The 14983-nt window shown below is 40.4% G+C and overlaps 1 protein-coding gene across 1 annotated transcript in view; it reads right to left on the reverse strand.

The window, feature by feature from the left end:
- Positions 1-4906: 4906 nt before the first annotated feature.
- LOC139475934 (mannosyl-oligosaccharide 1,2-alpha-mannosidase IA-like) overlaps positions 4907-14983 on the reverse strand; it is a 30354-nt gene continuing 20277 nt past the window's right edge. Inside the window, exons 6-11 of the mRNA XM_071259147.1 lie at positions 12667-12760; positions 11785-11900; positions 10421-10529; positions 9804-9908; positions 8299-8471; positions 4907-6840 (exon numbers count right to left, since the gene is read on the reverse strand). Coding sequence (XP_071115248.1) covers positions 6631-6840; positions 8299-8471; positions 9804-9908; positions 10421-10529; positions 11785-11900; positions 12667-12760 — 807 coding nt within the window. The 3' untranslated portion in view covers positions 4907-6630. The remainder of the gene's footprint in view (positions 6841-8298; positions 8472-9803; positions 9909-10420; positions 10530-11784; positions 11901-12666; positions 12761-14983) is intronic.

Genomic DNA, 14983 nt, shown 5'->3' on the forward strand with positions numbered 1-14983 from the left:
ATGAGGCCTATAGGGGAGTACAGCTTACCAGTTTACATATACATGTTCCCATACTCTGTACAGTCATGTCCAGCCCTGCCTGGGTATAATTAACACATTACTAGACATGAGGTATAGGTCATGGGCCATTCACACTGACTATCATGATTAGAAAGTGACTACAATTTGTGATGTGATATGTAACGTATCACTCGGTGATATTGAGGCTTTGGTGAATCGCTCTAAACTACTGTTACTGCATCAGAATGAAAAGATTAGAAACCAATTTCTCTTGAAGGTGTTTCCATAATTAGAGTACCTTCAGTTTCTTCTTTGAGTGAGTGAGTGAGTGAACTTGGTTTAACACTGCCCTGAACAATATACACGTCACATCAGCTTGACATTTGAGTGAAAGAGTTTGGTTTTATGCCGCCTTTAACATCATTCAATTAATATAACGGCGGGGGTCACCAGAAATGGGCTTCACACATTGTACCCATGTCAGAAAACGAACCTAGGTCTGCGGCATAATGAGCAAACACTTTAACCACCAGGCTACCTGACGTTTGAGACAACACCAAGGTCATGCAGGTTCTTGACATTACCCCTAAGGTGTAACCCATGAGCTAGAGAGTATGGTGCTGACAAACCTAGAAACAGTCCGGCACTTGAACCAATGATCATAGGCTCCTGCCAAACCTAAGGGCTGCAACTCTGCACAGCAAATTCTGGTGCCTTAGACATTAGCCCACCAGTGCCCCATTCTTGAAGAAGGCAGTGCATAAATCTCACTTCAGACAAAGGTTTCTTTGACGCCATAAAACATACAATGAGTGAATTACATGGACATAGAAACTATACATATTTTCTCAAAAGGAACACTGTCACAATGTCATTGGGGTTTTGAAGTAACTTAATTCTACGAGAACAAAGGCCCTTCAACAAGATACTACACCAATACTATAAAAATAATAACCATGAAGAATAATGCATTAAACTTGAATCTTATTACTTGTACAAGGGTTACAGGTTAAAGGCTCGCATCAATATTATATTACTGATTGAAGAAAACATTCTAAACTTGCTATCAACAGAGCAGCAGTTATCAGTGTCTCAATTAGAAATGACTCCCCAAACATCTGTCACTTCTTGCAGCGAGCTACCCACCTTGAATAATTATAACTGAATGAATGACATGTCAAACTCTTATTAGAACGCCGAAACTATTTGAAAATGTTTTTCTTGTATATGAGGTGATTGTGAAGAGATTCTCACGCAAGTGTACATTTCTCCTGAAGAAAAACAATTTTTTTCTCATTTTATGGATGAACCTATCCAAATTTGTGATTTCATTAATTTTTTATTATAATGTTTAGATTTATTTTAAAGGAAAGAGACCTCAAAACAACTCTTCTTAGGACCTCATGTATATTGGGAGATAGACCACTAGACCAATAGATCTGTGAAGCAAGGGCCTACCTTACTGGAGGTTCAAGTACTTGTTGAAACACTTGTCTCTTGGATCTGCTAAACAACATGATTGCAGAAAGGCCACACAAACAGGGCAGTCTAATTTCAACCCACTACAGAATCTCTTGTTTAAAATTGCAAACACTATTTACAAACTAGAAACACTATACATGGAAACCACAGCCAGATGATAAAAGTAATTGATTCATAAAAACAGACATCTGCTCCCGTCAGGACGAGACTGTTGGAGATTCCACACACAGAAGCCAGCACTGTATTACACACCTAGTTTATTGAAGTACTTCTCTCCCATAATTTATCTTTCATAACAACATTAAGTAAGAACTGATAAATACTAAAGTCAGTCAGAACTGCTGTGTTGCATAACCTAACATCTCTACAACAACAAAATATCATTCAAGGTTTTTTGAAATTTAATTAAGTGATGTTGTAGCTGTTCTGTTTCCAAAATCTAAATGGTGACATCGACAAAGGTTCTATGTACACCAGTGCCAACCCTAAATTGAGTGCCACTTTGAACAGTATTCCATTCATAAGACAGTATGTCATCTTGGTGTGAGAGCAAAGCCTGAAGTGACGCAGGTCAAAGATGGTTGCCACAATAGCCCAAAATTGAGCAAGCTTAAAATGAGTAATCTTTAAAAAACGTCTTTTTCATATTACCTGGCAACATCCATAATTATTAGTTGAAGGAGTTATTAAGCAATGTAGAAACTTGGCCGAGCAAACATGGAAATGATACACACTTGTAAGTAATGACAAAACCCAGTCATGCTGTCCATGTTTTAGCAAAGTTTTCGTAATAATTTTCACTTATTCGTATTGGCAGAACTTGGTGCAAAACATTGTGATGGTTGGCATCTCTGTGTACACAAGTCTTAGTCAATGCTACCACTATCAACTGACATCAACTTCTTATGGAAATTATTACCCAACATGATTAAACAGCTACCTTCTATGTACAGTCTACTGGTGAATATCAGGGTAAACAAGAGATCTATGTGAAGTGAAGTTCATCATCTATTTCCTAGGAGTACATATATACCTACCACAGAGCCATACAGCAGGTGCTTGCCGACACAGCTGGCACACGTAGTTGCATAATTGGAGCAAACACAAGACACTGATCCTTCCACCAAGCAGTGGCCATGAAGTACATTACTGTGGTCCTCTGCAGCATCCAATACATACAAGGTATTATTACTTGTTAAGTTAAACAGAAACAAAACCCAAATTTTCCTAAAAATAATAATGTTCATGCCAAGCTTGTCAACTTATTTCAGTAACATGAAAGTTCTTGTAGGAAGCAATCTTAGAACAAAACCTATTATTATTATTATTATTATTATTATTATTATTATTATTATTATTATTATTAGTCCACTTGACCGTTAAAAAAACTGTAGTTTTTAAATTGTGACTTTATCAGTTTTTCTAAAAACACTGGTCCTTGAGTTTAGGAAGATCTCTGAATACAAAGTGATTAAAACAGAGGCCTGACCCTGATAACGTAGTTGATCCAGATACATAGGGGGATCCAGAGGGCCCCCCTCCCCTCCTTTGAAAAGCAGTGTAGTATTGTGTAGGCAGTACCATTATCTGAGAATATTTTGATATTTTGAACCGCTCCCTTTTAAAAATGTTGGATCTGTCCTTGAGATAGAAGTTTAAGGAAGCTGTATGAATATTGGTTCTTTGTCACCCAGCTAACATGTTCACAGCCAACCTGAAACTTGGAAACAAGTTTTACCTACCTAGAAATGAAATCTACCCAAAATTCATTCAAAATCACTGGGTTAAATAAATACCCCTTTTATATTTATTTTAATATATCTGTATACCTATTTAAGCCTGGTGGTCAAGTGAAACACAAAATACAAATTGTTCCCTATTCTCCCTTATTCATACTCAGAGATAGAATTACAAGAGTCAGGATTGACACAGTTTACAACAATATTTCAGTTATATCAGTGTGTTGTTTGGCAGGGAACCTGAGGGGACGCAGGTCAGACACTTGCCTCCGTGGTGAAACCCACAATCAAGTTATGATGCTGAAATGCTAAAACATGGAATCCTATCCCCCCCACATGGATATATCCTGATACGACCAAGGGAAGCAACTCTGTAGTGATTTATATTAAGAAAGTTAACAGCTTTGGGGTAAGAACTTCTGGTTTATTGCATAGAGCGACATTTCAATGTACTGGTAGGTTCTTACACCGTTATCAAGCCCTCACTCAAGCTTGATAACGGTCTATGAATCTACATCGAAAATTCGCTATATGCAAAAAACAAAAAGTTTTTATCCATAAAGTTGTACGCTTTCTAACTTACCAACTTCTAGGATGCCAATCAAACAGTTAGCGATTGAACCCACCACATGCATATCCTCATACGACAAAGGGATGCAACTCTGTAGTGATTTATATTGCCTTAAAGCATTGATCCATCCTAAGACTAAAAGATCTACCACAGCTATCGCCAGAAGTCAATGGAAAAATCACATTCAACATGAACAGGTTACAAACCAATTAATTACAAAAGGTAGCATGAAAAAGTTGTAATCTAAAGCCATGAGAAAATGTTGTTTATTTCCTGATCATCAAAAGAGAATGGTGGCTTCATCACACTGGTTATAGTAGAATATGACAGGACCATAAACCATACTTCTCAAGCAACCAATTACCAACAGAAACGCGACCTTTGAACAAGAAGATAGTTTCGATGTCAGCACTGTGTACCTTCGGCAAACATCAAGGGTGATCTTTACATTCTCCAGACTGACAGCAACAGGAAACATGACTGTTATGGAATGGCAGATGAACTTCTATAGAGGTATGAACATGGCTTTCTAGGATATGCATGAGGAGATCTACACGTTCTGCAGAACACTGACGACTGAGTTTCCTTGTCTAGTCCACAAACACAACACACACTAGACTTTCAAAAATAGGTGTAGGCACCTATTGCAGTTCAACTGAAAAGAACTTTCATGACATCGATTACAGTCTTTGAGTGAGTGAGTGAGTTGGGTTTAACGCCGCTTTTAACAGTATTACAGTTATATCGTGTCAGCTTAATGTGGGAGGAAAGATCGAAGTGATGCAGGTCTTTGACGTTTACAACTTTGGTGAAACCCACCAGCACGAGTATGGTGCTGACAAACCTAGAAACATAATCGAACCCACAATCATAGGTTTCTGGCATTCCCAAGGGACGCAACTCTGCACAGCAAATCGCGGTGCTTTAGACGACTGGGCCACCCATGCCCTCGATCATTACCAAGGACACACAAAAACATTTCACTTAACATCTTACACTGTAGTCAGCAAGATGGCCTACAACATGTAATACTTCTTGAGCTGGCAAATCTGTGGTTGACAGCATGAGCATCAAACAATAGTGACACAGTAGACATGAATTACACTACACATTCTAAATGCCCCATATGAGTATTTAGGATAATATTCTTGTCATCCAAGCACTGTGTTTTCCCTTAAATAACCACCACAAGAATGAGTAGAAAGGAAATAATACTAGCACTCAACAACTGCTGCAAGGCACCAATACCTTGCTTGTAAACATCTTCCACGCCGACACAGATATCACATAGCAGACGACACACAACACATGACAACACATTTTTGATTACTCAGTTGTGACAGACCTTTTGTACAGTAAAGCCCTGCCAATCCAGACTGTGCAAGTCAGCAAAAAAGTCTTTGTAAAGAATAATTTGTATTTATAGCAATACATATTTGTGTCAGCCATCTGCCTGGAGTCAAGACACACACCTGTCTGACAGGTCCAGAATTACAGGTGTCTGGTCAAACAGGGTCTGGACTTATAGGTGTCTTGTCTAAGAGGGTCCAGAATTACAGGTGTCTGGTCTAACAGGGTCCAGGCCTAGATGATGTCTGGTCTAACAGGGTCTGGATTAAGAGGGCTTCACTGTATTATATCCTTAACCTTGGGGACACAATCCTAAAATTTAGGCTGCATATCTGAAGAAATTAAAAATCTTAAAACTACGAGGTGGTGGCGGAGACAACCCTACATGGTGTATGCATGTGTACATGCTGTCAGCTCCAGGAACTAGAGAAAGGGTTTCATCAAAGGACGCAACTCTTGAGGTAACAAAATCCGGGCAAAATCCTCATCCCTATACATGGAAGGAAACATGAGAGTTAAACTTTCAGTATATCAGTCATGTTACTGCATGTCAACTTTATGACGGAGGAAAACTCCAAATTTTCCAGGATGGTGACAACTTTGGTGAAACAAAAGCCCGGGCATAATAATCAGGTCAAATCTGAGATCTGAACCCACATTCAGCTGATCCAGGAAGGACAAAGGGGCACAATCCTGTAAAGTGAAATTGCAGCACCTAGACCATGGCTACCCAGTCTCCTTTACAACTCCAAGGTAAAAAGACACTCATACCTTCAGCTGTATACGAGGTATTGCTATTTCAATTCTTACAACCCTGCGAAACCTAAATGATAAGGCAATCATTGTGGGGCCATTGACCTGAAATAATTGTGGGGTCATCGACCTGCAAGTCGATCACAGGTATCGTGTTATATTGAAATGTTACTTTTGTGACTCTTCTCTGGGAACACAAGTGTTTCATTCATAAAACCTGCCATTTCTTTCAAAGGAACATAGACCACTTATTTTTCATACATGATCATACAATATATGGGCTAATAATAATTACAATATCATCACTGACGATACTACAATACAATTATAAACTTGTGTTAATAATCACACTTATACATCTCTTTGCTTCATCTACAGATAACGTTGTTTAACACATATATTATGAAATAATTATTATACGTATATACATATATTTTAATTATTGATTTAATCAAACCAATACTACCCAGGTACGTATAATACATGACGATGCTTCTCTGTTCACAGACAAAAACACAATATTAATATGGTGATAAATTATCAAGTCTCCCAAACCCTTGCACACTGCGCCATCAACAGATATTTACACATACAGCCATTCAGAACACATAGGAAATGCCTAGAATACTCCACCGACAACATGCACTAGAAGTTGCTGGTAAGACTTTCTTTCAAGAAGACCAAGGTTTTGTGCACATTTCAATGACGTTCAAATTTTAAGTAGAGAAAAACAATTCAGGACAAGATGGGTAAGGGATGTGCCTCAGTATTTAGTACCCATTTATTTAGAGGTAAAAGATCATCCTCGGAGAAAATAAGGTATAAATATTTTAGTGTTTCAGCTAAAAAGAAGCTCTGTTGTACATCGTCCTGTGGGGGGTTGATCTGGTAGACATCTCGGATCCCCGTGAAGCCGCCTTCCACACGGCACCATTTCTCCAGAGCCTGCAGGAAGAAACATTACTATAAGCATGATCAGTGGGACAATATTCCCTGGCAACATCAGGAAAGGGTAATTCCTGTGTTTTAAGGATCCCAATATAATCCAGCTTCCCTCCCCACAGATTATCACAGATGGGAAAAAGCTGAACTTTTAATAGGCATCACTCAGTTTCAGATATTAACAAAGGTTTAGATTCGGTGGGTTTCCTTGGGTTAACCTGATGGGGTTTCATTCGGGTTAACTTGATGGGGTTTCCTTGGGGTTTCCTTGAGGTTAACCTGATGGGGTTTCCTTGGGGTTAACCTGATGAGTGAGTGAGTGAGTATGGTTTTACGTCGCTTTTAGCAATATTCCAGCAAATTCACGGCGGGGGGACACCAGAAATGGGCTTCACACACTGTACCCATGTCGGGAATCGAACCCGGGTCTTCAGCGTGACGAGCGAACGCTTTAACCAATAGGCTACCCTTTTTAACCTGATGAGGTTTCATTGGGGTTAACTTGATAGGGTTAACCTGATTGGGTTTCATTGGGGTTAACCTGATTGGGTTTCATTGGGATTAACCTGATGGGGTTTCCTTGGGATTAACCTGATGGGGTTTCCTTGAGGTTAAACTGATGGGGATGATTGGGGTTAACCTGATTGGGTTTCCTTTGGGTTAACCTAATAGGGTTTCCTTGGGGTTAACCTGATGGGGTTTCATTGGGGTTAACTTGATAGGGTTAACCTGATTGGGTTTCCTTGGGGTTAACCTAATAGGGTTTCCTTGGGGTTAACCTGATGGGGTTTCCTTGGGGTTAACCTGATGGGGTTTCCTTGGGGTTAACCTGATGGGGTTTCCTTGGGGTTAACCTGATGGGGTTTCCTTGGGGTTAACCTGATAGGGTTTCCTTGGGGTTAACCTGATTGGGGTTTCCGTGGGGGGGCCTCCGATGGAGGTTTTCTCACATTCTCAAGCTGAGGGTTATCAAATGATTGGATAGGAAAGGAGATGAGTTTGTGAGGACACCAGGAAGATTATACATGACCATGGTTACAGAGAATCAGCTTGCAAGAATATATCCTGACCAATGTTCCTGTTTCGGGGCTAGACTTATGGACGAGGTGCAAGTTACTTTATCAAGTCAGTAGTCAAGAACTGTGTATATGTAAATATAGTTATATACATATACTACTCTTTGAACAGATTCAGTTATATCGCTGTGTGTCACCTTGTTGAGGGATGCTGGCCTGAAGTGATACAGGTCTCAGATGTTGACCACTTTGGTGAAACCCATAGGTATGGGTAGGGTGCTACCCAAACTAGAAATATAGGGCAAACCGTGATTTGAATCAACGGTCATAGGTTTCCAGCATTAATGGCTGGAACTCTGCACAGATCTTGGTGCAACACATGGTGGATATGTGTATGGTGGATATACGTGGTCCAAGTGGTGTCAACGTCCTACTCGTCACTGACCTGCACAGCCTCCCAGGCAATGTCTCGGTACTTCTTGTCCTTGGTGAACCTCCACATATAGAAGTGAGTTTCTATCACCTCAGGGCGCAGGATATAGTACTTTTCATTCTGTCTTGTAGCTTTGGCTTCTGTTGTGCTGTCAAATCGGAATGCCTCAGGGCCAAGTTTCGTAGCTGAAGACAGAAAACAGTGGTCAAATCATGTGACAGAGGGAGTGAGTTAGTTGGGTCTAACACTGCTTTGAACACTATTACCTCTGTATCATATTTTACCTCTACTGGGAACTAAATGAGTTTGGTTTAATGCAGTTTCAACAGTATTTCAGTAATGTCTGTGTGTCAGCTAGATGTGGGAGGAAAGGTGAAGGTGTTTCTGGTCGTGGATGTTTCTCACTTGGGTAAAACCCACAATTACAGAGATGCTGCTTACCAACCTAAACACACTATCAGGAGAATCGGGGATTCAAAACACCACCACAGACTTCAGGAACATCTAAGGTACACACAAGAAATTGCAGTTTGTGGCCATCTGGGCACACGTCATGATGCAACGTATGGTGTCAAGATACAACGTATGGTGTCATGATACAACGCATGGTGTCATGATACAACGTCGTATGGAGTCATGATACAGCCTATGGAGTCATGATACAACATATGGTGTCATGATACAACGTATGGAGTCATGATACAACGTATGGTGTCATGGAACAACGTATGGAGTCATGATACAACATATGGTGTCATGGAACAACGTATGATGTCATGGAACAACGTATGGTGTCAAGATACAACGTATGGTGTCATGATACAACGTATGGTGCCATGATACAACGTATGGTGTCATGGAACAACGTATGGTGTCATGGAACAACGTATGGTGTCAAGATACAACGTATGGTGTCAAGATACAATGTATGGTGTCATGATACAACGTATGGTGTCATGATACAACGTATGGAGTCATGATACAACGTATGGTGTCATAATACAACGTATGGTGTCATGGAACAACGAATGGTGTCATGGAACAACGTATGGTGTCAAGATACAACGTATGGTGTCATGATACAACGTATGGTGTCATGATACAACGTATGGTGTCATGGAACAACGTATGGTGTCATGATACAACGTATGGTGTCATGATACAATGTATGGTGTCATGATACAACATATGGTGTCATGATACAACGCCGCCATGACAGTTTTATGGTTGACAGAACGTGCAGTAAAACAATTCAATCAAAGTTATTCTGATAAAAACTTATCCAATGTAATACAGAATTAATGAGGTATCTTTTTTGTCTAGCAAAACGGCATGTTTTTCCCAACATATTTTGGGATTGAGTAAGAAAGGATCCTTTTCAATCAAAGTCTTTATACCCAGAGAAACTCCAATCCCAATCCCATCAAACACTGCTTATCAACCAATTAGGCTGCAACCGACTCTCCATTTAATTTTACAACACTGAATCTGATCAGCCTGCTGTTGTCAGGACTTACGTGATCGGTCATAAGACTGGTAGCAAGTCTTGCTTATCTCGGCACCAAGATTGAGATATTTCTGTTTGTCATTGGAATCCTCAGCTCCCAAAGCAAACATTCCACCTGGAAAAAAGCAAATGAAAATCTTTAAATTCCAGTAATTCACCACAAGGATTAATAAGACCAGTCTGCCACTAGTCCGAAACCTTAGTTCAGTCAAATGTCATTCTATAAAAATTAGCTTATGAGAGCTGTTATGTTTAGCGTAAAGTGTAAAGATGTAGATGTACTAGTTTGGGCCTGTACATTCAAGAGATAGTTTGAGCCTGTACATTTGAGAGCTATTTTGTGCCAGTACATTTGAGAGATCATTTGGGCCAGTACCTTCAAGATATTGTTTGGGCTGATACATTCAAGAGATAGTTTGAGCCAGTACATTCAAGAGATAGTCTGAGCCTGTACATTTGAGAGCTATTTTGTGCCAGCACATTTGAGAGATCATTTGGGCCAGTACCTTCAAGAGATTGTTTGGGCTAATACATTCAAGAGATAGTATGAGCCAGTACATTCAAGAGATCGTTTGGGCTAATACATTCAAGAGAGACTGAGACTATGATGTAGAGTTTCCTCCCTACCAGCAAAGCAGGACATATGGTCCATCTTGTGCTCCAGACGCCCGGACTTGTATTCAGCGAAGTACTTGAGGCCTCCGCTGGACGTCTGGATCAGCTTGTCCTCAATACCCTGCAGGACAACAGTACATGGTGAGTGTGTATTACACCGCAGTATTCCAGCAATATCAAAGCCTGGAAACAGTCAATACCCTGCAGGACAACAGTACATGGTGAGTGTGTATTACACCGCAGTATTCCAGCAATATCAAAGCCTGGAAACAGTCAATACCCTGCAGGACAACAGTACATGGTGAGCGTGAATTACACCACAGTATTCCAGCAAGATCAAAGCCTGGAAACAGTCAATACCCTGCAGGACAACAGTACATGGTGAGTGTGTATTACACCGCAGTATTCCAGCAATATCAAAGCCTGGAAACAGTCAATACCCTGCAGGACAACAGTACGTGGTGAGCGTGTATTACACCACAGTATTCCAGCAAGATCAAAGCCTGGAAACAGTCAATACCCTGCAGGACAACAGTACATGGTCAGCGTGTATTACACCGCAGTATTACACGGCAGTATTCCAGCAATATCAAAGCCTGGAAACAGTCAATACCCTGCAGGACAACAGTACATGGTCAGCGTGTATTACACCACAGTATTACACCGCAGTATTCCAGCAATATCAAAGCCTGGAAACAGTCAATACCCTGCAGGACAACAGTACATGGTCAGCGTGTATTACACCGCAGTATTCCAGCAATATCAAAGCCTGGAAACAGTCAATACCCTGCAGGACAACAGTACATGGTCAGCGTGTATTACACCGCAGTATTCCAGCAATATCAAAGCCTGGAAACAGTCAATACCCTGCAGGACAACAGTACATGGTCAGCGTGTATTACACCGCAGTATTACACCGCAGTATTCCAGCAATATCAAAGCCTGGAAACAGTCAATACCCTGCAGGACAACAGTACATGGTGAGTGTGTATTACACCGCAGTATTCCAGCAATATCAAAGCCTGGAAACAGTCAATACCCTGCAGGACAACAATACATGGTGAGCGTGTATTACACCGCAGTATTCCAGCAATATCAAAGCCTGGAAACAGTCAGGTCTGGATTAATGGAGATCAATGTAGATACAATTACATACATGCTGCAATAGGTTGAATAGTGAATAGCATAGACCACATTCCCACACCATTCCATTATCAACCAATCAGAAAACAGCAGTCCATTAGTTGGTGTGACCTAATTTATTTTCGGTTTATGGATACATAAACACATAAAGAACTGTTAGTTAGGTAATTAAATGGAATCACTTGCAATTGATTTATGACAACATAACCTGCGACACGTATAAGGCTCATTACCTTCACTGCTTCATCGTACATGTCCTTGGCAACGGTGTCCGTCTTGCCCGACATGATCCACTGCTTCAGGAGGTACTCGTAGAAGCTGTCTCCCAGAGCCCCAACTGACACCGCCACTGCAACACAAAATACATCAGGATCATAAAGTTTATATGTTTGTTTGTTGTTTAACGCCGCACTCAGCAATAATCCAGCTATATGACGGCGGTCTGTAATAATAAAGTCTGGGCCAGACAATCCAGTGATTGATACCATGAACATCGATCCACACTATTGGGATACAATGACATGATTTAACAAAGGCAGCTAAACTGACCACCTGATCCCATTAGTCGCCTCTTCCAACGGGCATAGTCGCCTTTTATGGCAAGCATGGGTTGCTGAAGACCTATCCAAACCGGGATCTTCACAGGTCGATAATCATAGTCACACATATGAATTATATTGGTACACCGAGTATTTGCCGGAACAATCCAAAGCTTTGTCTGCTGCCTATTACCCAATGAATTAAAAACTAGCAGAACGTTCCAGCAGACTTAAACATCACAGCGGACTGTAAATAATCGAGTCTGAACCAAACAAACCAGTGATCGATGTCATGGGCAAGGTCCAGTGCTGTCAGGGTCACTGAACTGAACCTCTTATGATAAGCATGGCTTACTGGGGACCTTTTCTACACCAGATTCAGAATGGCGTGATTAATGAGCAACAACAACTACTGTGCGTGATACAGTGACTGGTACAGGCTGTGAGGTTGTGTCTCTTCAGCATTGTTCCAGCACTGTCAGGGTGTCAGACTCCAAGAACCAACACAGGAGAAGCAAACATGTCGCATTTGTTCATACAACAATCAGGATCTCAACTCCATTACAATGCACTTACGCTGCCCCCACTTGCCAGTCCGAGGGTTCAGGTAGTTAGGGTACAGCCCGTTAGGCTTCTCCAGCTGTCGCAGCACCTCCCGGATCTTCAGAACCTGCATCATCAGACATGTTCATCAACATCATCAGACATGTTCATCAACACCATCAACATCAGACATGTTCATCAACATCAGACATGTTCAGCAACATCAGATATGTTCATCAACACCATCAGACATGTTCATCAACACCATCAGACATGTTCATCAACATCATCAGACATGTTCATCAACACAATCAACATCAGATATGTTCATCAACATCATCAGACAAGTTCATCAACATCATCAGACATGTTCATCAACATCATCAGACATGTTCATCAACATCATCAGACATGTTCAGCAACACAATCAACATCAGACATGTTCATCAACATCATCAGACAAGTTCATCAACATCATCAGACATATTCATCAACATCATCAGACATGTTCAGCAACACCATCAGACATGTTCATCAACACAATCAACATCAGATATGTTCATCAACATCATCAGACAAGTTCATCAACATCATCAGACATGTTCATCAACATCATCAGACATGTTCAGCAACACCATCAGACATGTTCAGCAACACCATCAGACATGTTCAGCAACATCAGACATGTTCAACAACACCATCAGACATGTTCAGCAACATCAGACATGTTCATTAACACCATCAGACATGTTCAGCAGCACCATCAGACATGTTCATCAACACCATCAGACATGTTCATCAACATCATCAGACATGTTCAGCAACATCATCAGACATGTTCAGCAACATCATCAGACATGCTCATCTTCACCCACGCCAACATGGTTACGTAATAGCCATTCCATAAGTGAGGTTTATGTCCAACACGAGATAAACACATGTCACTAAAAGACCTACACATTACTTACATCAAACTCATAGTAATTCTATCATTGCATTAATGTCACATTACAATAGGCATGAAAGCATCTCCCTCTTTGCTGGCTCTGCTTGAGTGAAGTAAAGGTCATCACATTAATTACAACCACATCAACATGAAGATGTGATATTTAATATTTGAGCCACTCTACATAAATCCCTTCTATTGACTATATATACATACACAATCATAGGAAAAACCATACATCCAGCTCAACTGAAGTGAAGATATTTTGTAACATCACAGACTCTCTATGCCAAATGGTCAAAACATACAAAGCCCAAACAGTTCAACAATGTATTTTTCTGAACAAACTGAGAGCGTATTAAATGGGGGTTGACAAATACGCAGTTTATCGCATTGAGTGGTGTGGTGAGAATTGACATTTTCCCGACCATGACCCATGTCTGGAGATGAGATAATCTGCACGTTTGTCAATCATTAAATGTTGTCTTATTTAATGGATGCCTTGAAATAAACAGCCAGCATCTATAAACACATGATCAGCTGCTTGTAGACAGGATGTGTGGGCCATCGATGGAAAATTACGAAAAAGATGAATAACTTGGCAGAAGATGCTCAGGAACTCGTAAGCTGGTCACATAATGATAATATCAAGTGTCCACAATCAATACAAAATAACATGTGCAACATATGTTATTGGTTATTGTGCCCACCATCATGACCATATACCTACTGCATTTCAAACTGCACAATAAAACCCTCAATAAATAACGAAATAAGGGAATAAATCACATTTCTACAAGTTCATTATTACTAATAATTGCTATTTTCACCCCCCAAGAACTATCCGGGTCACCATGATAGCCAATTATTCCCCACATTTCTACTAAAGCATGCCAGATGGAACTTAATTCCAAACACAGGCCAGCTGGACCACAACATGGTGGCAAGACCTGCTGACAGAATCACCACGCAACACAGCTGCATGAATACATGTTATCTCAATATCAGTCAGGAAGCTTACATTACAGTCTGTCGTGATCACAATGCATGTTATCTCAATATCAGTCAGGAAGCTTACATTACAGTCTGTCGTGATCACAATGCATGTATACATTTGTCTACAGCCTGATCACCAATACATCTATTGGAACAAGATCCACCCATTACAAGTATACAGGGAGATTTATAGGATTCCAAATTAAACATGATTAGAAAATTACATTGTTTTGTTCCAAAAAATAATTTAGAGGTGTTTTAAAATTGCATTCAGATTTCAATGCAAATAAAATAGATATAATAGTGAGCAAAAACACCTCTTCCTTTATATCAGTCACCACTACAAAGCCAAAATGATAATTGTCAGCCTGTGCCAATAAATCCCTGGTACATGTCTGACCCCTTGCT

Source organism: Haliotis cracherodii, unplaced genomic scaffold, assembly GCF_022045235.1.
Source record: "Haliotis cracherodii isolate W230 unplaced genomic scaffold, xgHalCrac1.p SCAF_3, whole genome shotgun sequence".
Lineage (NCBI taxonomy): Eukaryota > Metazoa > Mollusca > Gastropoda > Lepetellida > Haliotidae > Haliotis > Haliotis cracherodii.